The 27708-nt window shown below is 35.7% G+C and overlaps 1 protein-coding gene across 1 annotated transcript; it reads left to right on the top strand.

Annotated features, from left to right (window-relative positions):
• Window positions 1-294: 294 nt before the first annotated feature.
• LOC123539451 (Golgi reassembly-stacking protein 2-like) lies at window positions 295-27708 on the top strand. Its single transcript, XM_045324081.2, has 12 exons — window positions 295-450; window positions 6065-6145; window positions 7004-7161; window positions 8571-8616; window positions 8990-9076; window positions 9980-10110; window positions 12004-12133; window positions 12748-12811; window positions 13364-13486; window positions 20413-20532; window positions 21246-21344; window positions 22931-27708. The coding sequence occupies exons 1-12, from the start codon at window positions 388-390 to the stop codon at window positions 23170-23172; spliced, it is 1344 nt and encodes a 447-aa protein (XP_045180016.2). The 5' UTR covers window positions 295-387; the 3' UTR covers window positions 23173-27708.

Genomic DNA, 27708 nt, shown 5'->3' with positions numbered 1-27708 from the left:
CCGAAGTCATACGCCAGTATTGGTTTCTGCTTCGTTACCTACAGATATTAATGTTGAATACAGAACTTCAGCGCTATGAGAACCGCCCATGATTTTTGTACAAAACCGTCAAAATTTACAATAATTCTCCCGTTAATACATGGGCAGATCCAGTAAAAAGTAGTTTTTATGCAAGAATGTTTAATGCAGCTAATTTATACGACAAGCTATTTAGTGTGTTCATGCCTACAGCCGTCGGGTGATCTTAGTGTTCTACAGCCTATATAAGAATCTCATGACAAGAATTTCATATGACACCGTGTATCTGCATCCCGTCATGCACTAGCTTGCCACGAATTCACATTTTTCGCCGGCAGTTGTAAATTTCAAAGGTTTTGTACAAAAATCATGGGAGGTTCTCATAGCGCTGAAGTTCCAGGCGGAGGAACGGAAGGCTACCACGTTCTGCGAGTATGTCATTCAATTAGAATGGACGTCTTGCCGTTGCGAGGCTTCACAAACACTTGACAAGTTTTTGCGATTTTTTTGTTTTTTTGCACGTTTGACGGTCATAAACCTTAAGTAAATGTGTAGTCTTATTTGCTTATCAAGCCTGTGTCTAAACGCATATGTTATATTCGCACATGTAGTTATGAATAAAACTCTGATGATTAAATATTTGCAACACTTTGTTTTAAAAAATTCTAGCAGTCCGGTTACCGGATGCTTGGCCTGCGTTGTAGCCATCCGGTTACCGGACGACTAGCAAATTCTCGGGGAATTTTCTAGCCATCCGGTAATTGACTTCTTTATGATTTAGTTATGATTTTGTATAGTTTTAAAAGTTATTTACTAAAGATGTCAATAATTATCTGATTTTTCTGTCAGTAAAACGAATGAGATCGTGTTTATGCATGTATACAAATCCATTGATATTCTATTTTTAGAATTGATAAAACATTGTTCTCCGAACGTCCATGTTATTTTGTAAACGTGATGGTTTTCTAACAGCCTAAACTTTAATTCTTAAAACACAAAATATATTTGTTTCGAAGAATAGAAAGCTTATAAAACAAGCAATTCATTCTCGATATCGACATTATGGATAAAATCCCGTTTTCCGGTATTAACCACTAATAAACGCCCGTTCCCGTTTTTACGATGAGGAGGGTATCGGCCATTACGCTACATGGCGGTAGTGTTAAGATTATCCTTTTTAGCTCACCTGAGCACGAAGTGCTCAAAGGTGAGCTTTAGTGATCACCCTGTGTCCGGCGTCCGTCGTCGTCCGTCCGTCCGTCCGTCCGTCCGTCGTCAACAATTTGACTGTTAACACTCTAGAGGTCACATTTTTGACCCAATCTTAATGAAACTTGGTCAGAATGTTACCCTCAATAAAATCTTGGACGAGTTCGATATTGGGTCATCTGGGATCAAAAACTAGGTCATCAGGTCAAATCAAAGGAAAAGCTTGTTAACACTCTAGAGGTCACATTTTTGGCCCAATCTTAATGAAACTTGGTCAGAATGTTACCCTCAATAAAATCTTGGATGAGTTCGATATTAAGTCATCTGGGGTCAAAAACTAGGTCATCAGGTCAAATCAAAGGAAAAGCTTGTTAACACTCTAGAGGTCACAATTTTGGCCCAATCTTAATGAAACTTGGTCAGGATGTTACCCTCAATAAAATCTTGGACGAGTTCGATATTGGGTCATCTGGGGTCAAAAACTAGGTCACCAGGTCAAATCAAAGAAAAAGCTTGTTAACACTCTAGAGGTCACATTTTTGGCCCAATCTTAATGAAACTTGGTCAGAATGTTACCCTTAATAAAATCTTGGACGAGTTCGATATTTGGTTATCTGGGATCATAAACTAGGTCACCAGGTCAAATCAAAGGAAAAGCTTGTTAACACTGTTGAAGCTGCATTTATGACTGTATCTTCATGAAACTTGGTCAGATTGTTAATATTGATGATCTTAAGGTCCAGTTTGTATCTGGGTCATGTAGGATAAAAAACTAGGTCACCAAGCCAAATCAAATGAAAAGCTAGTTGACACTAGAGGCCACATTTATGACCATACCTTAATGAAACTTGGTCAAATCTTGATGATCTATAGCTCAAGTTCAAATCTGGGTTAGGTGGGGTCAAAAACTAGGTCACTAGGTCATATCAAAGGAAAAGCTTGTTAACACTCTAGAGGCCACATTTATGACTATATCTTCATGAAACTTAGTCAGAATGTTAAACTTGATGATCTTTAGGGCAATTTGAATCTGGGTCATGTCGGGTCAAAAACTAGGTCACCGGGTCAAATCAAAGGAAAAGCTAATTAACACTGTAGAGGCCACGTTTATGACCATATCTTAATGAAACTTGGTCAGAATGTTAATCTTGATAATCTTTAGGTCAAGTTTAAATCTGGGTCAGATGGAGTCAAAAACTAGGTCACTAGGTCATATCAAAGGAAAAGCTTGTTAACACTCTAGAGGCCACATTTTTGACTATATCTTCATGAAACTTAGTCAGAATGTTAAACTTGATGGTCTTTAGGTCAAGTTCGAATCTGGGTCATGTCGGGTCAAAAACTAGGTCACGGGGGTCAAATAAAAGGAATAGTTAGTTAACACTTTAGAGGCCACATTTATGACCATATCTTAATGAAACTTGGTCAGAATGTTAATCTTGATGATCTATAGGTCAAGTTTAAATCTGGGTCAGGTGTGTTAAAAAACTAGGTCACTAGGTCAAATCAAAGGAAAAGCTTGTTAAGACTCTAGAGGCCAGATTTATGACTGTATCTTCATGAAACTTAATCAGAATGTTAATCTTGATGATCTTTAGGTCAAGTTCGAATCTGGGTCATGTGGGGGCAAAAACTAGGTCACCGGGTCAAATCAAAGGAAAAGCTAGTTAACACTTTAGAGGCTACATTTATGACCATATCTTAATGAAACTTGGTCAGAATGTTGATCTTGATGATCTTTAGGTCAATAGGTCAGGTGAGCGATACAGGGCCTTCATGGCCCTCTTGTTTAAAGTTTTAAACAAAGAAAATGAATAAAAAAAGTATTGCAGATTATCATTAAACATTGTTGTAATTAAGATATAGCAAAAATATTATCAAAGTTTACTTTATTTTTAAAATTTTATCTTTTATTCTACACTGCCGCTTCCGTGACTCAATCCGAAGGTGTGAAATTATTTGCATTTTTCAAGATAAACAGATTATTTTTGCAAAAAAATGTTGCCGAAGTCATAGAATAGTATTTCTTATTGTGAGAAAATAAGATCTTCAAAAATTCTAATCTTCTGGCAAAAATAACCGCTAATATTGTACACGGTCTTTATATCGGTTAATCTCGCCAACCCCCCTGACCCTATGTATGGAAATACCGGAAAACAGGATTTATCAATAATGTTGATATGGTCAATTAATTAATTTTGACATTATTTCGAAATAAAATGGACTTATTATAAACGTTAAACTACTGTTTTACTAAAGTTTAAAGTTAGTAAAAGTTTTGAACATCACACTGCTGCTATTGAAATTAAATGTCATTTGAAACAGTTATTCATTAAAAAATATTTGAATACTAAATATAAAAATTGTAAATACAATCTATTTCAATACTGTTTTGATTTTGAAAATCCAGTGAAAAAGTTGTTAAAATTTAAATATTCCGAAAATAAAAGCCATCAGATGAACAGATTTTAATGAATGACGTCACGGCGATCTCGCCATTCCGTTTTAATTATCGGCAGATTAGTGCAGTGATTTATTGTAAATCTTCAATATGTATTCACTCAAAGTCAAAATTTTGTTTACAGATAACTATCGATATCTTAAATAAATAACATTAAGACTAGATCAAATCATTATAAATTTATTCATTCGGAAATCTATTACCGGACGGCTAGAAAATCCCCCGAGGATTTGCTAGGCGTCCAGTTTCCGGACGGCTAGACACTTCCTTTAAAAATTGGCAGTGGCTAAGACTCAAAGTCCGGTACCCAGTCAGGGGTGTGTAACTGTTTCAAGTTATCACAGTTTATAACCCATTTGAGTTTTTGCTTTTACTTTCATAACTTGTTTCAGTTATCATAAAATGTTACAACAGACTTAGGAAAGTTGGAAAAAATGGCCAGACATTTGGTCCAGCAATGCCTAAAAGTCTGCCGGACCAAAAAATGTCAGACCGAAGAAAAACTATATCAGTGTACAGCATATGTTGCTTTTCTTCATTATATACAGTCAACCCTTTAATTTTCGTACATTTGTTTCTTAAAATTCCTTTCACTACGCTTGGGCATTAATTTACGTTTCTTTCCCAGTTCTGCCATGGCATAACTGGTCCTATTAATAACATATTTTGACGTCTATCGGTTATGTCAGGTCGTATTGGATCGCCCTTAATAAAAAACATGTAGTGAGAAGCGAACACACTTCATGTTGCCTTCAATCTTCAAATTATGAACAATATTATAAATTAAACCCAATCGAAGTGAAGAACTCACATTGAAAACAATCCTTTCTCCAACAGCATAATTATGTAAATAGTTACTTTTCATGTATAAATATCGAGTTGTTTCTTTCCATTGTATGTATCGCCGTGTATCTGTGTTATGGTGTGCTACATTACCGGACTATTCCTAATTTGTTTAAACAAAGTTTATTTTGAGAATCAATTTTAGACTAAATATTTCCCCTCTAGATCACTTGGCAAATAGTTCACATGGAAAATTGTTTAACATCCCATTAATGCTTATCAGGTCATGATCAGACTAAAAGAGAATTTGATTAACCACAGTTTGCTACTAATTTCATTTTAAGATCACTTTGTGAGAACAGCAAAAAAACTTGTTTGAATAACTTACCTGAGTTAACTGTATTTTAACCCTAAAACGGGTTATAAAATGCTTAAAAAAAGTAACAGAAATACCCGGTAGGTAACATAAGTTTACTTAAAACAGTTACGCCCCTGACTGGTAACCAGACCTCAAGACCCATAGTATAAAGGTCTGGTTACAGGACCTCTAGACAACCCGTACAAGGCTGGCTAGAGGTCAGCAGGTCAGGGAATCAATATGAATGCTGATTATGATATTTACAAAGAGGAGACTTTATCTTTGAAAACGGGTCCGGAGGTGATTTCAGAGTTTGCTCTCATTCATTTTTCTTGCCCTTTTAAATGCATTGTACTTTTTTTGTAAGTGACAGAAACATTTTGAAGTATTTAGAAAAACGTACAATCTCAAATTCGATAAATGGTGAAAAGCAATTTGTGCACTATAATCAGAAGCTTTTAAAAAAGTTTTATAAATCAAATTCTTGCTTTTCTCATGGCTGATGGATTAGAAGTAACAAACCTATTTTTTTCAGTATGTATTTAAGACATTGATGAACTGTTGAATCCATTTTATTGATTGAGAAAATAAATAACGATGACTACCGAAAATCACTGTTAAAATCTCATAGTCAATAAGTCTAGGGCCGAAGTGACAGCTGATGTCTCCCACCACGCAGTAGTGTGGGAGACATATTGGTTTACTCCAGTCTGTGTGTGTGTGTGTCTGTCACAACGCTTGTCCGCACTCCAAATCCGCCCAGGCACTTTTGAATTATGGCCCTTGAATAACTGATTGAGTTCATTCATCCAAGCCGTCCAATTGGGTCCATTCATCCAATCTATCTAGAGAAACTAGACATTTTTCATAGGGGCAGTTGTGGGAGACATGCGCTTAGGTGCGCAAGATAAAAGAAACTTGAGTATTTACCATCTTTTAACAAAAAGACAATCTTAAGAGCTATTTTAAATCTGCACAAAAAAGCAAAATGTTTACTATTATAGCACATAAAACAGAAGTAAAATATCAGGAAAGTACTTAAGAATTCCATGCTGAGCTCAGGCAAATAAAATGAACAGACACAGCTACAAAAGAAACTGAAAAGATATTTACTCTGAAAAAGTATTTAACCTAAAGTCGTCAAGACTTGTAGGATATTTTTTAAACAACAGGTAAAAAATGTTCTGAATAAACATCAAGTACAGACTACAGTGTTTCAATTCTTTCCTTTTCAGGTGCAAGATAACTCACCAGGTCATGCTGCTGGACTTGAAGCTTTCTTTGATTTTATTGTTGCTATTGGTAACACCAGACTGGTACGTTTATTTACTTGTTGTGTCACAATGTGAGAAGAAATTCAGCCTGACCTGGACTCGAACCTTCGGCCTCTGAATACCCTTATGATGCTCTACCCACGGAGCTACCCAGCCGTCTACACCCTTCACACTTTCTCCCAAATGAAATTTAATTAAGAACAAATGAAAGTGCGCGAGACTTGATTTACAAGTGTCAGGATAAAAATTGATTAAGAACATATTAGTGATCTATTATGATCAGACAGAATGATGTACAAGCGAGAAGAGTAGGTTTAAAATTGATGCCTTGTTACAGTAACACTAACACCAGATTTTCAAATATAATAAGTCATTTTTTTGGGTATTAAACATGTTAAACAGAACACAGTATATTTTTTTTATAGTATTTATAAATTTGTACGTTACAAAAGTTTCCATGGAAACAAAATAGCTGCTCCTTTTGTAAGACTTTTTAATAGCTTTACAATTACTTACTTGCTTTACTGCATCGGTAGCTTAGTGGTAGAGCGTCCCCTTCGAGAGCGGGAGGTCGTAGGTTCGATGCCCGGCCACGTCATACCAAAGATGCAAAAAATGGTACTAGTAGCTTCCGCGCTTGGCGCTCACCATTAGAAAGTTGGGCATTGTGCTCACTGCTACAAGTAGACACCGTCGTTTATATGACTGAAAAATTGTTGAAAAAGACGTTAAACCCGAACACACACACACACACTTATTTGCTTTGCTGATTTTGAGAATTTGTTCAGTATCGAGTTACTTAGGCTCGGTGAAAATAGGACGTAGTTTTGATCAATATTTGCCTTTCCTTTTAAAATGTAACCACTAAAATGTTCCAGCAAGTTCTCAAATATTTTGCAGAATCAGGACAATGATACGCTGAAAGAATTGTTGAAAACAAACTTGGAGAAACCAGTCCAGATGACTGTGTACAGTTCAAAAACACAGTCTGTGAGAGAGGTGTTTATTACACCTAGTCATAACTGGGGTGGACAGGGATTACTTGGAGTCAGCATCAGGTAAAATAACAGCTTGGAATCTTATTTATTGAAAAAGAGGTATATTCTGGCAAAATCTAAAGTTTATTTACAATTTTTATCGCCAGTGTGTGTCTTCAGTCTTGAAATCTCACATGCAGGAAAAATGAGAAGACTGCTTATCTACAATATAATGTACATGTAACATGTGTAATGCAGGCACATGATCGGAATTTACACAGTACTCAATTTTTTTATACGTTTAATTATTATCATCAATGGGTATTTACAGTTGAAACATTGAAAGTCTGCAATCTGACTAAAGTACTTGATCTTCTAAACGAAGATCTGAGAACGGCCTATTCACATTCGTCTTCTGTATATTTTGGATTTCCAATATTGCTATTTTTATTTAAACCAATCAGACGACTTGATCGAATGTCAGTGAATAAGAAAAATGTGCAGTCATTCCAAGGCTCGAACCCAGGACCCCTCGCTTACAAAGCAAGTGGCCTACCGACTGAGCTATCCGGCTATCTGATTCATTACGACATAAGAATTGTAAATATCAAAAGTAAAAGCTACGGGTAGATTTACAAATTGTTGTAAGTTAAGCTCTGATTGGCTAGCGAAAGGGTTGTCAGAACGAGGCCATGAATAGGTCGTTCTCAGATCCTATGCGTAGCGTAGTAGGAGATGTACTTTAGTCAGATTGGAAAGTCTGTTACCCCCTGATACATGTGATGAAATCATACACAGTGGGGCATCTGGTTTCTTCCTCAGTCAACAAAGCTGGAATGTCATATGGCCTACAGTTGTGTCAATGGGACGTTAAAACCAACACAAAGAAAACAGCAAGTCAGTTGTAGGAAGTCTTACAGCTTTCTTTAAAAGAAGAGGAAAGATTTCTTGACAAAATTAATAACTAAAATGCATTCATAAAAACTTTTGCTGGTCTTGTCAGTTGATTAATTTTTATGCCCCCAGCATCTACTGATGTGGAAGGCGTATAGTGATTGTCCTGTCTGTCCGTCCGTACGAGGTTAACCAAATGGGACCGTTTCATCTATGATCTAGCATCAAAACCCCTTACTACAATGACTTGATACTAATGCAGATGTAACCTGTGACCATTCCTTATCTTCAGACATCAGTTTGACCTTGTCATTGACCTCATTTTGGACTTAGGTTGCTTTCAATTGGCCATCTCTTGGTTAACCAAATGGGACCGTTTTGTCTAGCATCATTATCCCTTACTAGAATGAATTGATACTAATGCAGATGTAACCTGTGACCATTCCTCGTCTTCAGACATCACCTGACCTCAGTTTGACCTTCACCTCGTTTTGGACTTGGATGCAAAATCTGTCGACAAGGATGCCACTGTGGGCATCAAGCATTTATTGAATGCAGCTCCTTGTTAACTGTTATATTTACATTGTACCTTTCAGATTCTGTTCATTTGAAGGAGCAAATGAAAATGTGTGGCATGTCTTGGTAAGTAAACAGATTATTCCATCTTAAGGCATTTAAAACCTAATTGGGAGAATTTTGTTATAGCCTTGTATTATTCTGATATGGGCAGATTTTGTTTCCATGAAACATTCCTAATATATTTTTTTGTGATTTAATAGAGGCTGTGTGTTATGTAAAATAGATTTTATTTAAAGACAATATTAGACTGTTGAAAAAATATTTGATTCAAAAATAGATGTGAATGTTTAGATTTATGATTTTGATTTTTTTGTTACATACTTTCTATTGTTCTATTTCCAATAGTTAAATGTTTTCCAGTATCACGATTTTAAATTCTTCCTGACTAAGATACTTTTGAAATATTTCTGAATGTGTTACCTCAATGTTTAAACAGGAAGTGCAGCCAAATTCTCCAGCAGATTTAGCTGGTCTAAGATCAAACACAGATTACATTATAGGAGCCGACTCTGTTTTACATGAGGTAAGTTTATTCCATTGTCATAATTTTGTTTGAGCTGTTCAGTGCACAAGTCCTGAAGATACATTTTAATTATTCACTCTCCAAATGAAGAAATATATGAACTTTATTGATAAAATACAAATGTAGTCTGACAAAACATGGCCGTTTGCAGGTTCGGCCCAACATTAGATTTCTGCTTCAGTATGAACTAGTTATTTGTGTACATAGTTAAGAACATGTTTGATTTCGATACATACATTTCTATTCTTTTTTCTTTGACAAGATACACAAATATGTCAATATTTTTAAGTTTCTGGTAACATACATAAGTAAACAATGACTGAATACAGTATGTGTTAGCCTGACAAACTACTTTAGGTGGTCAGTAGGAGCAAGGGGGAATAGTCTGAAGACTAATTATGTCTCCCACCACACAGTGATGTGGGAGACATATTGATTTACTCCTGTCTGTCTGTCTGTGTGTCACAAAGCTTGTCCGCACTCTAAGTCGAACATTTCTCATCCGATCTTCACCAAACTTGAACGAAAAGTGTTTGCACATAAGTGCTTGACCAAGTTCGATAACTAGCCAAATCGGCCCAGGCACTTCAGAATTGTGGCCCTTGAATTACCGAAAAACACAGATTTCTTGCGAATTTTTTACCTCAAAAGGACCCCTATACTACTTCTAAAAGTAGTATAGGGGATCCTTTTGGTGTCAAAAAAGCACATGCGCATGTGCTCTTAAGTGAACAGTACATAAAGACTGACTTACTATTTAGATGATTAGGCAGTTGTGGGGAGACTTGCGCTTTTCTCAAAAGCATCTCTAGTTTTGGTACTGAATCTATTATGCCATCCAGTTACCTAGGTACATGCATATCTTGTTGCTTTTTTGTTACATCTGTATTTTAAATATTTCAGTCAGAAGATCTGTTCACATTAATTGAGTCACATGAAGGAAAACCTCTGAAGTTATACGTGTATAACAGTGAATCAGATTCCTGTAGAGAAGTTACAATTACACCAAATTCATCATGGGGCGGTGAAGGCAGGTATGTAATAATGGATAAAGGGTCCGCACAGTCTGAAAATGGACATAAAGGCGCTGACCTCCAGATTTGGCTAAAAATAATCTCTTTCAAATTGAAGTTTTGTCTTGTTATGAACATCAGAATTCTAAAATGTAAAAATTCCAAATGAAGAAAAAAGATGACTGCATTGGGAATCGAAAGCCGGACTGTTGCGGCAATAAAGACATTTTCTGGTCCTCATAACCAATAGCGCTATAATGGAACTAGTGAATTATGACTTCAAAATATAGTTTTTTATAATCGAGACAGTTAACCTGGAGTAAAGCATTACAGATGTTTTTCGATTGTCATTGTAAAAAGTAGTAAAAACTGCAAGTTTTCATGTGTTTCAGTAAAAGCCTTCTTAAGAAATGTAGCATTTATAACCAGATATATCTAAAAAAAAAATAAAAGAATTTGTTGTCAAAATGAGCTGGAGGCCAGTCCCTTTAAATTTGATGGCAATTTTCAAAAACGTCCTGAAAATAATTGTCCTGTAAAGGGCTTTTTTGCATAACTATTGAAAATTCTTAAAATTGTCATTAAAACTACAAAAGTCGTTAAGTTTAGTTATATTTAAGTGTTGTAGTCTTGACTGAATTCTTCATTAGGTTTAAATGTATTTTTAGCTCATCTGATTTTTTGAAAAAAAAATGATGAGTTATTGTCATCACTTGAGCGGTTGTCGGCGTCGGCGTTGCCTGGTTAAGTTTTATGTTTTGGTCAGCTTTTCTCCTAAACTATCAAAGCTATTGCTTTGAAACTTGGAAGACTTGTTCACCATCATAAGCTGACCCTGTATAGCAAGAAACATAACTCCATCTTGCTTTTTGCAAGATTTATGGCCCCTTTTGTACTTAGAAAATATCAGATTTCTTGGTTAAGTTTTATGTTTAGGTCAACTTTCTCCTAAACTATCAAAGCTATTGCTTTGAAACTTGGAATACTTGTTCACCATCATTAGCAGAACCCTGTACATCAAGAACATAACTCCATCTTGCTTTTGCAAGAATTATTGCCCCTTTTGGACTTAGAAAATCAGTTTTCTTGGTTAAGTTTTATGTTTAGGTCAGCTTTTATCCTAAACTATCAAAGCTATTGCTTTAAAACTTGCAACACTTGTTCACCATCATAAGCTGACCCTGTACAGCAAGAAACATAACTCCATCCTGCTTTTGCAAGATTTATGGCCCCTTTTGGACTTAGAAAATATCAGATTTCTTGGTTAAGTTTTATGTTTAGGTCAACTTTTTCTCTTAAAACTATCAAAGCTATTGCTTTGAAACTTGCAACACTTGTTCACCATCATAAGCTGACCTGTACAGCAAGCAACATAACTCCATCCTGCTTTTTGCAATAATTATGCCCCTTTTGGACTTAGAAAATCATTTTCTTGGTTGAGTATTATGTTTAAGGCAACTTTTCTCATAAACTATCAAAGCTATTGCTTTAAAACTTGCAACAGTTTTTCACAATCATAAGTGGACACTGTACATCAAGAAACATAACTCTATCCTGCTTTTTGCAAGAATGATGGCCCTTTTTAGACTTAGAAAATCATGGGTAGGACAATATTTCTATTATACAAAAAAAATCAGATGAGCGTCAGCACCCGCAAGGCGGTGCTCTTGTTTTTTAAATATGGTAAACAAAATATTTTGTAATGAAATATGTTATATGTAGTTTTGTACAGGGATTCAAGTAACTGATGGCTGAGCTGGTATATATTGCTTCTGTGGTTATGAAACTGTTTCATGATTGAAAATGTATGAAAAAATCTTTGCTTAACCTTTATCATAGCAATGCAAACAGCATTTAACAATAAAGTTTAATATTGTTTAGTATAAAGTATAGTGGTATAGTGTTTGTTTTCAGCTTGGGATGTGGAATCGGATATGGATATCTTCACAGAATACCAAAATGTCAGTTTCCTTCCTCACACTCGGTTCAGCTTCCTCCACATGTCCATGCACAAACTTCAGCTGCTAAAATGCCACTTACAAATGTAAGTCATATATCTTGTTGTAAAAAATCATTCTTTAATCATGGGGTCCTCCGTGGCCAAGTGGTTAAGGTGACTGACTGCGAATCACTAGCCCCTCTCTGATACAGGTTTGAGCTTCACTCGGGTGTTGAATTCTTCATGTGGGGACTTCATCCAGTTGGCTTACAGAAGGTACGCAGGTGCTCGCTTGTAATGAAATAATGTAGTGGAGGGGTATCTGAGGTTTTGCTCCAGCATCAAAGCTGGAAAGTCACCATATGACCTATAATTGTGTTGGTGTGATGTTTAACACCACAAAAAACAAACAACCAGACTTTAAGATAAATAATCATGCTTTGTTTTTTTTTAAACAGGTAATTCTTTAACTGCCAGCTGTGTTATATGCAGCATTAAAATACTACTTGTAAATTCACTTAGATAGCAAAATTTTTTGATCAGGAATTAATTAGACAATGTACAGGTATTTAATCGTATGTTCAAAATAAAAGGATATTTAGTGTAATAAGATTTTTCATATTTCATAACTTTAGCAACACTTCACATGTATTGGCTGTAAAATGAAAGCAACAGACAAACACTGGGTTGTATTTCATATTGAGTTGTATAATTTACAGGTATCTATGGCTAATTCTGCAGCTGGGGCTACACAAGGAATTGCTAATCTCTCTTTAAATACAGGTAAATTTACTGTTTAAAATATACAGTAAGTGTTACTGCCAGAAATAAATCTTTCTAAACAAAGGAATGAAAGGAAAGTATTGACAGGTCAAGATCACAGAATTTATAATGGTTAAAAGATTTTTCGAGGTATTTAAAGCCCTAATGCTGACCACAGAAATGTTTTTCCCTCTTCCCTAGGATTCTACCAGGACTGAATTGTATCCAGAAGTAGCTAAATGTTAGAATCATTTTAACAAAAAGCAGCTTACTGAATCTAGTAAAACTGACAATAAGTCTGTTAAAAACCACTTTAGAAATCAGTTGTTACAACCTTTATTATCATGCATTTTAATCAATAAATGATGCATAGATGAAAAACAAAGATTTCATGCGGACAACTAATTTGCTGATAAACTTGAGCTGTGATTACTGTGGTAAAATTCCGGCAGAACTTGAAAAATTTTGCTACCCCAAATAGTTAGAAATCTTTCTTAGACCATTTCTCATCTTCATCTGTGCATATTCCATGAGTCATAACTGTTAATAATGTAAATTGTTATAATATTGCAGGAACACCAACTATTCCAGTGATTCCACAGTCGACAGGAGGTCAGGGGTTACCTGGTATGGGTGGTTTACCGTCACAACCGGCACCTTTACCAAATTTCTCACAATCTCCTTTAGGTGGCGCAGGTCAGTCAACAGAAATTATATCTTTATTAATTAGAGACTGTCATTGTTTATCACAATATTGATGATATGATTCAGTCAGTATGTATCAGTGGAGAATTTTTGAATATTGAAACAGTTATAAATAGTAAAATGTAGCCAAAAATTCAAAGATTAACGAAAATATTTCCTTTAATTATTCTATAAAAAGTGATTTTGTTAAAACTTTATACATTTTTAGCTCACCTGTCACAAAGTGACAAGGTGAGCTTTTGTGATCGCGCGGTGTCCGTCGTCCGTCCGTGCGTCCGTAAACTTTTGCTTGTGACCACTCTAGAGGTCACATTTTTTGTGGGATCTTTATGAAAGTTAGAATGTTCATCATGATGATATCTAGATCAAGTTCGAAACTGGGTCACGTGCCATCAAAAATTAGGTCATTAGGTCTAAAAATAGAAAAACCTTGTGACCTCTCTAGAGGCCATATATTTCAAAAGATCTTCATGAAAATTGGTCAGAATGTTCATCTTGATGATATCTAGGTCAAGTTCGAAAGTGGGTGACGTGCCATCAAAAACTGGGTCAGTAGGTCTAAAAATAGAAAAACCTTGTGACCTCTCTAGAGGCCATATATTTCACAAGATCTTCATGAAAATTGGTCAGAACGTTCACCTCGATGATATCTAGGTCAAGTTCGAAACTGGGTCACGTGCCTTCAAAAACTAGGTCAGTAGGTCAAATAATAGAAAAACCTTGTGACCTCTCTAAAGGCCATATTTTTCATGGGATCTGTATGAAAGTTGGTCTGAATGTTCAACTTGATGATATCTAGGTCAAGTTCGAAACTGGGTCACGTGCCTTCAAAAATTAGGTCAGTAGGTGTAAAAATAGAAAAACCTTGTGACCTCTCTAGAGGCCATATATTTCATGAGATCTTCATGAAAATTGGTCAGAATGTTCACCTTGATGATATCTAGGTCAAGTTCAAAAGTGGGTCACGTGCCATCAAAATCTAGGTCAGTAGGTCAAATAATAGAAAAACCTTGTGACCTCTCTTGAGGCCATATTTTTCATGGGATCTGTATGAAAGTTAGTCTGAATGTTCTTCTTGATGATATCTAGATCAGTTTCGAAAGTGGGTCACGTGCCATCAAAAACTAGGTCAGTAGGTCAAATAATAGAAAAACCTTGTGACCTCTCTAAAGGCCATATTTTTCATGGGATCTGTATGAAAGTTGGTCTGAATGTTCGTCTTGATGATATCTAGGTCAAGTTCGAAACAGGGTCATGTGCGGTCTAAAACTAGGTCAGTAGGTCTAAAAATAGAAAAACCTTGTGACCTCTCTAGAGGCCATTCTTGTGAATAAATCTCCATAAAAATTGGTCAGAATGTTCATCTTGATGATATCTAGGTGAAATTCGAAAGTGGGTCACGTGCCTTCAAAAAGTAGGTCAGTAGGTCAAATAATGAAAAAAACGTTGTGACCTCTCTAGAGGCCATATTTTTCATGGGATCTGTATGAAAGTTGGTCTGAATGTTTATCTTGATGATATATAGGTCAAGTTTGAAACTGGGTCAACTGCAATCAAAAACTAGGTCAGTAGATCTTGAAATAGAAAAACCTTGTGACCTCTCTAGAGGCCATACCCTTGAATGGATCTTCATGAAATTGGTCAGAATGTTCACCTTGATGATATCTAGGTCAAGTTTGAAACTAGGTCACGTGCCATAAAAAACTAGGTCAGTAGGTCAAATAATAAAAAAACCTTGTGACCTCTCTAGAGGCCATACTTTTCATGGGATCTGTATGAAAGTTGGTCTGAATATTCATCTTGAAGATATCTAGGTCAAGTTTGAAACTGGGTCAACTGCGGTCAAAAACTAGGTCAGCAGGTCTAAAATTAGAAAAATCTTTTGACCTCTCTAGAGGCCATATTTTTCAATGGATCTTCATGAAAATTGATCTGAATGTTCACCTTGATGATATCTAGGTCATTTTCGAAACTGGGTCACGTTTGGTCAAAAACTAGGCCAGTAGGTATAAAAATAGAAAAACCTTGAGACCTCTCTAGAGGCCATATTTTTCATGAGATCTTCATGAAAATTAGTGAGAATGTTCACCTTGATGATATCTAGGTAAAGTTCAAAACAGGTTCACATACCTTCGAAAACTAGGTCAATAAGTCAAATAATAGAAAAACCTTGTGACCTCTCTAGAGACCATATTTTTCAATGGATCTTCATGAAAATTGGTCAGAATTTTTATCTTGATAATATCTAGGTCAAGTTCAAAACTGGGTCACATGAGCTCAAAAACTAGGTCACTATGTCAAATAATAGAAAAAACGATGTCATACTCAAAACTGGGTCATGTGTGAAGAGGTGAGCGATTCAGGACCATCATGGTCCTCTTGTTGTATTTATTAGGAGTACTGCAAGTCAGTAATTTCCGTGGGGTGCTAATTGTTGTGGATTTTTTGGTTACATCAATCCATGAAATTGAATACTTAAGAAAATGTAAAAGATCTAAATAAGTTTTCTGTTTAAAATTTAAAGTGCAGAAATTCATTTTGCCATGCAGTAGCCATTATTACCCAACCCACCAAATTTAAAGCGCGCAAAATTAAATGATTCCAGAGTCTCCCCTTACATTTTACCTGGAATTATTATTAGCTCACATGTCACAAAGTGACAATGTGAGCTTTTGTGATCATGCAGCGTCCGTCGTCCGTGCGTGCGTCCGTGCGTGCGTAAACTTTTGCTTGTGACCACTTTAGAGGTCACATTTTTCATGGGATCTTTATGAAAGTTGGTCAGAATGTTTATCTTGATGATATCTAGGTCAAGTTCGAAAACTGGGTCAACTGCGATCAAAAACTAGGTCAGTAGGTCAAATAATAAAAAAAACCTTGTGACCTCCTAGAGGCCATATTTTTCATGGGATCTGTATGAAAATTGGTTTGAATGTTCATCTTGATGATATCTAGGTCAAGTTCGAAACTGGGTCAACTGTGGTCAAAAACTAGGTCAGTAGGTCAAATAATAAAAAAAAACCTTGTGACCTCTCTAGAGGCCATATTTTTCAATGGATCTTCATGAAAGTTATTCAGAATGTTCACCTTGATGATATCTAGGTCAAGTTCGAAACTGGGTCCTGGTGCCGTCAAAAACTAGGTCAGTAGGTCAAATAATAATAAAACCTTGTGACCTCTCTGGAGGCCATATTTTCATGGGATCTGTATGAAAGTTGGTCAGAATGTTCATCTTGATGATATCAGGTCAAGTTCGAAACTGGGTCAACTGCGGTCAAAAAGTAGGTCAGTAGGTCAAATAATAAAAAAACCTTGTGACCTCTCTAGAGGCCATATTTTTCATGGGATCTGTATGAAAATTGGTTTGAATGTTCATCTTGATGATATCTAGGTCAAGTTCGAAACTGGGTCAACTGCGGTCAAAAACTAGGTCAGTAGGTCTAAAAATAGAAAAACCTTGTGACCTCTGTAGAGGCCATACTTGTGAATGGATCTTCATGAAAATTGGTCAGAATGTTCACCTTGATGATATTTAGGTCAAGTTCGAAACTGGGTCACATGCCATCAATAACTAGGTCAGTAGGTCAGATAACAAAAAATACCTTGTGACCTCTCTAGAGGCCATATTTTCATGGGATCTGTATGAAAATTGGTCAGAATTTTTATCTTGATGATATCTAGGTCAAGTTCGAAACTGGTTCAACTGCGGTCAAAAACTAGGTCAGTAGGTCTAAAAATAGAAAAACCTTGGACCTCTCTAGAGGCCATACTTTTCAAGGGATCTTCATGAAAGTAAGTCAGAATGTTCACCTTGATGATATCTAGGTCTTGTTCGAAACTTGGTCACATGTTTTAATAACTAGGTCAGTAGGTCAAATAACAAAAAAGCCTTGTGACCTCTCTAGAGGCCATATTTTCACGGAACTATATGAAAATTGGTCTGAATGTTCATCTTGATGATATCTAGGTCAGGTTTGAAACTGGATCAACTGCGGTCAAAAACTAGGTCAGTAGGTCTAAAAATAGAAAAACCTTGTGACCTCTCTAGAGGCCATACTTTTGAATGGATCTTCATGAAAATTGGTCAGAATGTTCACCTTGATGATATCTAGATCAATTTCGAAACTGGGTCACGTGCCTTCAATAACTAGGTCAGTAGGTCAAATAATAAAAAATCTTGTGACCTCTCTGGAGGCCATATTTTTCAGTGGATCTTCATGAGAATTGGTTAGAATTTTTATCTTGATGATATCTAGGTCAGATTCAACACTGGGTCACATGAGCTCAAAAACTAGGTCACAATGTCAAATAATAGAAAAAAACGACATCATACTCGGTTTAAAACTGGGTCATGTGGGGACAGGTGAGCGATTCAGGACCATCATGGTCCTCTTGTTATATTACAGGGACAAAAATATTTCCTACTAGCACTTTCTTTCTGTTAAAATTTCTCATTAAATTTCCTTTACGAGAGTCATCTTGATATATCCATGTATTGTTGACATACGCTAGTCGTTTAGGATTCATATTGCTACTTTGCAAATATGAATAGTTTAATAGATCCGCATTTACTTCTGTAGGCATTTATAGGACCTTTCCTTGAACAAAGGATATCACATCTAATTATATTTTGTTAGCCCACCATCATGATGATGGTGGGCTATTAAAATCACTCTGCGTCCGTGGTCCGTCCGTCCGTCATTCCGTCCGTCCGTCCGTCCGTCCGTCCGTTAACAATTTCTCGTTATCGCATCTCCTCAGAAACTACTGGAGGGATTTTGACCAAACTGTGTCAGAATGATGTATTGGTACCCTAGTTGTGTCCCCCTGAAAAACAGACTGGTTCAACAATTTATGAGTGAGTTATGGCCCTTTGTTTATTTCTATAATTTATATAGATTTATATAGGGAAAAACTTTGAAAACCTTCTTGTCCAAAACCACAGAGCGTAGGGCTTTGATATTTGGTATGAAGCATCATCTAGTGGTCCTCTACCAAGATGATTCAAATTATTTTTCTGGGGTCAAATATGGCCCCGCCCTGGGGGTCACATGGTTTATATAGACTTATATAGGGAAAAACTTTGAATAACCTCTTGTCCAAAACCACAGGGCCTAGGGCTTTGATATTTTGTATGTGACATCATCTAGTGGTCTTCAACTAAGATTGTTCAAATTATACCCCAAAGGTCAAATATGGCCCCGCCCTGGGGGTCATATGGTTTACATAGACTTATATAGGGAAAAACTTTGAAAATCTTCTTGTCAAAACCACAAAGCCTAGGGCTTTGATACTTGTAATGTAGCATCATCTAGTGGTTCTCTACCAAGTTTGTTGAAATTATCCTCCTAGGGTTAAATATGGCCCCGCCCCGGGGGTCACATGGTTCATACAGACTTATATAGGGAAAAGCTTTTAAAATGTTCTTGACAGTAACTACAACATTCAAACTTGGACCACATGTATATTTTTGAGTGGCAAGATGAACCTTGACATGAGTTGACCTTGATTTTGACCTAGTGACCTACTTTCACATTTCTGTAGCTACAGCCTTCAAATTTGGACCACATGCATAATTTTGTGCACTGGAAAAAACTTTGACCTTTATTTTGACCTAGTGACCTACTTTCACATTTTTGAAGGTACAGGCATCAAATTTGGACCATATGCATAGTTTCCTGTTTCAAAATGAAATTTGACATTGATTTTGACCTAGTGACCTACTTTCACATTTCTCAAGCTACAGCCTTCAAATTTGGACTACATGCATAGTTTTGTGTACCGAAAAAAACTTTGACCTTGACATTGACCTAGTGACCTGCTTTCACATTTTTGAAGGTACAGGCTTCAAATTTGGACCACATGCATAGTTCTGTATTCTGAAATAAAATTTGACCTTGATTTTGACCTAGTGACCTACTTTTACATTTCTCAAGCTACAGCCTTCAAATTTGGACCACTTGCATAGTTTTGTGTACTGAAATTACCTTTGACCTTTACATTGACCTAGTGACCTACTTTCACATTTTTAAGGTACAGGCTTCAAATTTGGACCACATGCATAGTTTTGTATTCCGAAATAAAATTTGACCTTGATTTTGACCTAGTGACCTACTTTTACATTTCTCAAGCTACAGCCTTCAGGTTTGGACCACATGCATAGTTTTGTGTACCGAAACAAACTTTGACCTTTACATTGACCTAGTAACCTACTTTCACATTTTTGAAGATACAGGCTTCAAATTTGGACCACATGCATAGTTTGTATTCCAAAGTAAAATTTGACCTTGATTTTGACCTAGTGACCTACTTTTACATTTCTCAAGCTACAGCCTTCAAATTTGAACCACTTGCATAGATTTGTGTTGTGTACGGAAATGAAATTTGACCTTGAGCTAGTCAGTAAGTCTTGAAATTTGGAACACTCAAAAATGGCACATTGGTGGGCGCCAAGATCACTCTGTGATCTCTTGTTAGACTTGAAGTTTCAGAAAGAATTCCAAGAAGTTGTCACTTGATTGGCATAAATGAATTGTTTTCTTTTAGTAACGATGATACATACATGTTTATAGGCAAAATTTGGAGAGTTGAAGTTACATGTAGTTTAATTGTTTCTAAAATTAACCACCAGCCCGGGTGTCGAAGACCCTTGAGGCAAACGATATCCGTCGTCCGTCGGGCCTTCACCGTGATAACTGTCAGTTTTAGTTCCTTTTACTGTTTTCATTCAAATCAAACAAAACTTGATGTAAATTATTTTTTTACAATTTTTTCTTTTTACAGTTTTCAAGAGACGCCTCCACAGTCAACTAAGTTTGTTTCTAAAAAAGGAATAAATGCAATGCAAAATTAAAATAATGAGTACTTGTTAATATGCAAAAGTTTTATATTTTACTTTATATTTTATATTGTTTCAGGAGCGCCTCCACAGTCAACATTACCAAATTTAGGAACAATTCCTGGGCCGTTGCCACCCTTACAAGCTCCAATATCAATACCTGGGATGCCACCAATCTCATTGCCTCCTTTTAATCCAGGTAATATTTTATAACTCGACTATTACATTACTGCAGCTATTTGGTGTCAGTCTTTACTGGCGTCTGTAACTGGGTCACAGAAATTTGGCATATAAGCTTGTTAACTATTGGATGGGTTATCCCTAGTCTGCAAGAGACATGTTATGGTAACAAGTCAATTTAGAGGTGCTTCGGGGGATAAAGTGTCATAGCAGAAGAGAGGTTGGGCAGAGCTGTGCCTTTGAAATTTAGCCAGGCAGTATCCAACAAGGAATTCCAATTGTCACAGGATGCTAAATACAGACATATATGCTAAGTATAGACATAATTATAAATAAAATGGAATACTTATACTAAACACAGACTAGAAACAAAAAACAAATTTATTGGGCTTCTTTGCCTGTTTTGCTAAGGTCACAGACTTCAAATCACTTGCTCCTTACTGCTGTGGGTAAGAAACACTACTTACAGTGTAGCAGCTTTAGGTTACAAAAGGTTGTTAGCTCCACCCAGGTGTCCTTCATTAAAAGTTTCAGTTTGACTTAAAACCCAGTAAGAAAGAATTAAAACTTTGAGGAGGAAATACTTGGTAATCGAGATACATTTATTTACATTACAAGCATTAAAAGTTTCAGTTTGACTTAAAACCCAGTAAGAAAGAATTAAGACTTTGAGGAGGAAATACTTGGTAATCGAGATACATTTATTTACATTACATTTATTGTTGATTTTAGGTACGACAGCTCCGTTACCTGCTGGCTTTACTTTACCAATGAATTTAGCTGGACCAACATCTTTACCAACTTTCCCCACAGGTGAACCGGCTCTTTCAGGTATGTATCTACGGTATCTAATATTTATTTTCTGTCAAGCCTACCAGTTCCGCTTTTTGGGAGTTTAGAGATTGCAGTCTGCATGCTTGAAGTATATTCGCTGAAGACATTACATTGGTCCTCTAACCTATGATTTATGTGTGGATTTATCCGTTACTTGTGTAGGACAATCTGTTGCAGAATCCAGTAACATTGAATAGGTAAACAGTGCTTTCAGGAATGAAATACTGCTGAAAAATAAAGTTCACCCATTCATGCAATCAGATACAATGCAGTAAGTTGGAAAAAGTGTAAAATATACTTTGGTTTCCATCACCGAATCATATGCAGATAATGTCAGTTACATATAAGCTACAGTCAACAAACAAGATACAGTGAAACACCGCTCGCTCGAGCATCGATGACTCAAGCACCCGGGGTCGCTCGAGCAATTCATGTGGTCCCGGCCGATTTCCTTCTATCTTCTATGTGAAAATACCATAGCTGGGTCGAGCATCGATAACTCGATCGCTCGAGCATGACACCTGATCCTGTGTATTAATTTATTCTGCGTCTCTTCTGGCAAACTTGAGCAGAGGTGTCAAAATTTTTCACACTTTCGGCGGTCAGAATGTATCGGTTAATTAAACATTTTCACACACCGTGAGAATTGCGTGGTCTACTCCCCAACTATCTTAGATGTTTGTTTGTCGGTAATTTCATCTTATAAAGAGATTAATTATTAATAAAAGGTTGAAGAAAAGTTTTATTGATCAATTTCGATTTCAGTTACTGATTACTTAAAACATCTTTTCTTCTGGATGATAGTTATGAGATCTTAGTATTTTAATCAGCAGTTATTTGCATGCAAATGAAGGAAATAATAAAGCCTTTTCATACAATTGAGACGATAATTCTAATATGCACTTGTTGATGAATAAAAATAAAAAAAGTCTTAGTTGTTTCTTCACATGTGCCATTTACAAATTACATATTGAAACGTCTGTCATAGATAACGTTTGTAATACATTTTTTTTTTTAAATGTCACAAGTATGTTATTATTACGCATCACCGTTTGCAAATGGTCCCAATTACAATTAGTAAAGCAAATTTTCTTCGTATGTTGGTCAATGTATGTGTCGCTCGAAACCATGGATAACTCGAGCATTTTGCTCATCCCCTTGCGACCTCGAGCGAGCGGTGTTTTACTGTAGAACCAGCTCCACATGGGATGGTGCAAAAAAAAACTTGATAAATGGTTACTAACATTAATCATATCTTTTCTACAATAGTGGTAGCCTTTCATTATAGCTTTATTGGTAGTTCATTCGTATACCAGTATATTTAGGGAGTATACATCAGTTTGCTGATAGCTCTTGTTTTAAGTTGTCAGACTCAAATATGAAGAAAACTTTTGTGTTTAAGTCACTGAAACTTGTTTTCTTCCTATCTTAACTAATTTCAATGTCTTCCCAGGTCCAGTTGCAGGTATCAACATCATTTTCCTATTCTTTCAAGGTTAAAGGACAGATGTTCACACAGTTTGCTTTTTCTCTCCAAGCCCAATGATAAATATCCCAATAATTACTTTTTGTTTTCTTCCCAGGTCCAATGACAACTACTCAAGTGCCTGGTCAGTCTGTGGGTGCAGCTGCTCCTACGACAGTGACCCAAGGAACACCACTCCAAAACACTGCAATGCAAGGGACATCATTCCCAGTAAATTCCATTCAAGGGACATCACCATTAACAAATGATAGCCAAGGGGCGCAACTGCAGAATGCCTCACAGGCAGGGGAGAACACTGAAGCAAAGCCTGTTCAAAGTGAAGATGCTGCAGCGTCTTAACAGTTTTGAAAACAAAAAACGCTTTAGGATGTAATATAATTATAAAATGAAATAAATTATTAATATTTGACAGAAAACTGTTACACAGTGACATAGTTTTCGTCGTGGGATTCTTTCATTTGAGATTGACAAAAAACAAGATGTAAAAAAGAAAAAAGGGTATATAAACACGAGAGATTTGACAAGTGAATTAATGGTATGGACAGACTCCAAATGTTGCTATATATACAAAGATCGCAATGCAGAGTGTTATGGAGCAGAATTGACATACATAAGCATCGTACTGTTACTCTAGATTATTGTGATAATTTTTTTATGAATATTTGATGCATTTAAAGCTATGATCAGTAGTGTCAGTGTTGTTCTAATTGTGTATTATTTTTGGGGGAATTTGTGTAACATTCTACAAGCAATGGAAATAGATCATGTTGGATATGCATTAGGTTTTTTGTTTCACTTCAAGACCAGAATGATTTCACATGTGACTGCCTAATTTTCAGTTTTTAAAGTTTAAAGTGTCTAAATGTTTTACACCAACTGTACATAGGTGGTTTGCAGAAGGTTGATGGTTAAGCCCAGGTCCTCTCTTGTACCTGAAGTAATGTCTGGAGGGAGACCTAGGGTTTGTCTCCACCATTAAAACTGTAAAGTTGCATCTATGTTTTGTAGGTGCGATAATCTGTAAAAGCAGAAATGTTCGCGAGGGTTTAATTTTCGCTATAATCAAGAAACCCTACATCTCGCAAAAGTTAATCTTTGCGTAAATATTCACCTTCAGTATAATTCAAGTAGTGACCAGTTTTACCATCTCGCGGACATACTCAAAATTTCAAATTCGCAAAATTTTGACCCAGCGAAAATATGTGCTTTTACAGTAACATTCAGCAAGCAAAGAGATTAGTTGTCAAAACCATGTCAGCAGTGCGAACTCAATATGACATTTAACTTAATAAAGGAGATTTCAATACAAACAGTGAAGATGTTGGGAGTCCTGATCAATTATATTGTTATTTCATGTATGACGAAGGGGTTACAATTGTTGCCTCCAAATTACTTGCCCTTCATCTTTAGTTTACACTACTACTTGTGTAATAATGTAAGTAAACCATCATGGCTTGAGGAAGTTGGTGGTTTGTCTCAGATGCAGAAGTGCCAGAAAAAAATGCCCTAAGAGGCACCTTAAGTGTTCTATCAATGCTGCAGCTGTAAAGTTGCTATATAACTTCAGTTGTGTTGGTGTAACCTTAAACACTCTTGTGCGGGAACGTTATCAGATACTTGCTGGTTACACTATAAAGTAACAGGGAATAACCCATGGAACACTGGTAGATTCATATATACATTTATAGAAAATGAAAAATATTTATAGCGACTCTTATAACATATTTCAGGTGAAATGGATTCACTCTCAAAAATGTGACTGACCTGTGGTACAAACTTACTGGCATACATGTATGAATTCTGCAAAATATCCCGATGAACAATTAGTTACAAAAATATTGTTCAGATTGGAATAAATTGTTGTAGCACTTTTAAAATAATTGAGAACATCAACATTCTTGCTTTTTTACCAATATCAAACACTTATTTTCACTTCTTTATCATTTTTCAGTGTCATTTATACATTCTTTGCCAAACTGTTTTGTTCTTATTGTAGAATCTCTATTCAGAAGTTTGTGAAGCAAAGTAGTCTATAAAACAGAAAAAGCAAATATATTGTAATTTTCATGAATTATCAGTTTTTTCTCTTGACAAGCAAAATTCTATCTTCTTTTAAAAAAGCAATGACAAGTATTTCTGATATATATATTAACCTGTAACCTGTTAAATTTCAATAATGAACTTGTCCATCTTCCAGTTTGGACAGTACCATTAATGTTAAAAGGGATGCTTACCAAAAAGATAATGACTGCATAGCAAACAGTGCAGATCATGATCAGACATGCACGGATGTGCTGACTGATCTTGATCCACTCTGGTTGCAAAGGCAAAATCGGTTATGTCCAGCATGGTATGAGTTAAGTACAAGAGAAAGATGTCAAATAAATCTGCAGGGAGAGGTGGTCTTAAGCTGACAAAATCTTGGCAGCTCAACACTGGTGGTCCATTTAATTTGAAATCCTACTTGGTTCACAATTACACCAGTTATGCAACAGAAACTGTGATTTTCAGAAGTGATTGAAATTTGATGAAAACTATTATTGATAAATCTGCTGTTCTTTCTTGAATGAGCTGCAGTAACTTTGTTGATACATGTACTTGAAATAAAGTAGACTTAAAAGTTTTTCTTTGCATGGAAGGCTTGTTATTGTGTGTGACACTTGTAAAAAGAAAATATATTGTTGGTTTTATTAAGACACAACATCACTGGGTATCTTTTTGTTACATATATCATGTTTTGGTTGTATTTCTTAGTGTTCAGTTACATTAAGTATATTTCTTATACTGTTAACTACGAGTGCTCTTGAGGGCAATATTTTTACGATTATTTATCCATTTTGACCTGTTGGAGACTATTAATATATGCATTTCGACAGTGGTAGTAATAAGGCATTGGAATGAATTGTTTGGACGATACAAGTTTGCCAATATGCTGACCTCAAGAATTTCGCAACCTTTAAAGCCGGAAAGAATTTCTGGTTTTATTGTTATTGCTTTAGTAAAATATACTGTCCTCTTACCATGTGTACCATAATGTTTAAATAACTTTTTTATGACTGGTTCATATTTTCCGAGAGTTTGTGCAATATAGTAAGTTTAAAACAACTCGAGCTTGAATGTCTCATTAAATCTTGTTGAATTTCACAATGTTTTGAAGAATTCAAATCTTTCTTTTGACAAGAAACTGTAAATATTCTCTCACTCTCTGTTTTTCTTGCAAGTTTTTCTTTAAAAAAGTTCACTGTTAGTATGATACATGTTTGTTAACAGTTTGTCATACAGTTTTATACATATCTTGACATTTTTACCTGTCATATGGAGTACTCTCGTATTGCTTTATCTTAATTCTGTGGTGTAAAAACTCCTGTTTTGTAATCAAGATTTCATCATTCCATTGGCAGCAACTGTATATCTGTTCATCTTTAACATTTGCATATTCGAATAAGACATAATAATTTCCTTGTTAACAGTGAATAGTATAGAATATCTGTAAATTATAGTGGCTTATGAATACACCCTGATGTTTGTGAAGCTTAAATTGATAGAAAAGCTTTAAATTAACAGTGGAACAACAGTTACAGTGTTTCATTACCTTATGCATCATTACCTTATGCAAGTGTAAGCTGTTTAGAAGTTGTATATTAACATCAAAATTTATTTGTGAAACCAAAATTTGTAAGCCTGTTTGGCGCCATATAACTTATACTGTGTTGGTGTGCCCTAAAACCCAAATTGGGGCATCTGCGGCTAAGTGGTTAAGGTCACTGATTTCAAATCACTTGCCCCTAATCAATGTGAGCTTGAGCCTCACTCGGGAGTTGAATTCTTCATGTGTGGAAGCTATCCAGCTGGTTTACAGAATGTCGGTGGTTCTACCCAGGTGCCTGTTTGTGATGAAATAATGCACAGAGGGGCACCTGTGGTCTTCCTCCACCATCAAAGCTGGAAAGCTGCCATATGACTTAAAATCGTGTCAGTGCGACGTTAAAACCAACAAAATAAAACCCAAATCAATTCCGTCAATTAGTTTACATACATTAAACATTTTCTCACCTTGTGTCAGCAGAATTGGTTCGAATAAAGTCTGTTCTTTAAGACAGCAAAGAAGTAAGCTTTTTTAAGGTATTATGAAAATTCGATGATATGTAAAATTCTAGAAATGATTACTTGTGGAAGTTGGTTTTTTTGAATCTCCTGTTATGATTAACCCTTCCTGTACAAGAAAGTTGATCAATTGATGTACAGCACTACACATAATTTTAGCCTCTTCACTTCAGTTACAATGTAAATTGAAACATTTGACATGTTCTTAGAGAAAAAAAATCAACATTTTAACAGTAAACATTCATTTCACCTAAATACAATTACTGTGTTCATATATTATATAGTCTTCTCATATACTGGTTTAAACATCGCGACAGTCTTGTATAGTCAGTTCTAATTAAATACTGCAATTTTTTAAGAGATAGCACATGTATTGCTATTGTATATTACTGTTAACAACTTTTGATACTAGTGGGATGTGTAATATTTCCATAAGCAAAGAGAAGAGCTTTGTTAAAGAAAACAGATTGTTCCTATAAATGTTCAGTTAGTGACCAATTGATGAAATTGAAATTGACCTATTGAACTATGTTCAGTTTCTAGATAAAACAAAATTGTATTTTCGTTCCAGTTTTAAAAAAGAAACAACAAAAAACACTATTTTATGACATTTTGTTAGAATTTGCAGTGTTGTCTTGTGTGGAAGTAACAAAAAATTTCACTCTGAAAATTTACAGTTTGCTTTATTGAACATGTTATTTCTAATAACCATCTGTGCAGCTTTCAGTTGTGAGTATTTGTTATCTTCAAATGAATAAAATATTTGAAATG

Source organism: Mercenaria mercenaria, chromosome 18 (genome assembly GCF_021730395.1).
Source record: "Mercenaria mercenaria strain notata chromosome 18, MADL_Memer_1, whole genome shotgun sequence".
NCBI lineage: Eukaryota > Metazoa > Mollusca > Bivalvia > Venerida > Veneridae > Mercenaria > Mercenaria mercenaria.
The sequence above is the reverse complement of the archived record's forward strand: the minus strand, read 5'-3'. Positions and strand labels throughout refer to the sequence as shown.

What these genes read in the sequence shown, in the direction of transcription:
- LOC123539451 (XM_045324081.2), top strand. Translation starts at nt 388, where the DNA reads ATGGGAGGTTCTCATAGCGCTGAAGTTCCAGGCGGAGGAACGGAAGGC. An exon ending in CTATTGGTAACACCAGACTG is followed by an intron (nt 6,146 to 7,003) that starts GTACGTTTATTT and finishes AATATTTTGCAG; the next exon opens with AATCAGGACAATGATACGCT. An exon ending in TCATGGGGCGGTGAAGGCAG is followed by an intron (nt 10,111 to 12,003) that starts GTATGTAATAAT and finishes GTTTGTTTTCAG; the next exon opens with CTTGGGATGTGGAATCGGAT.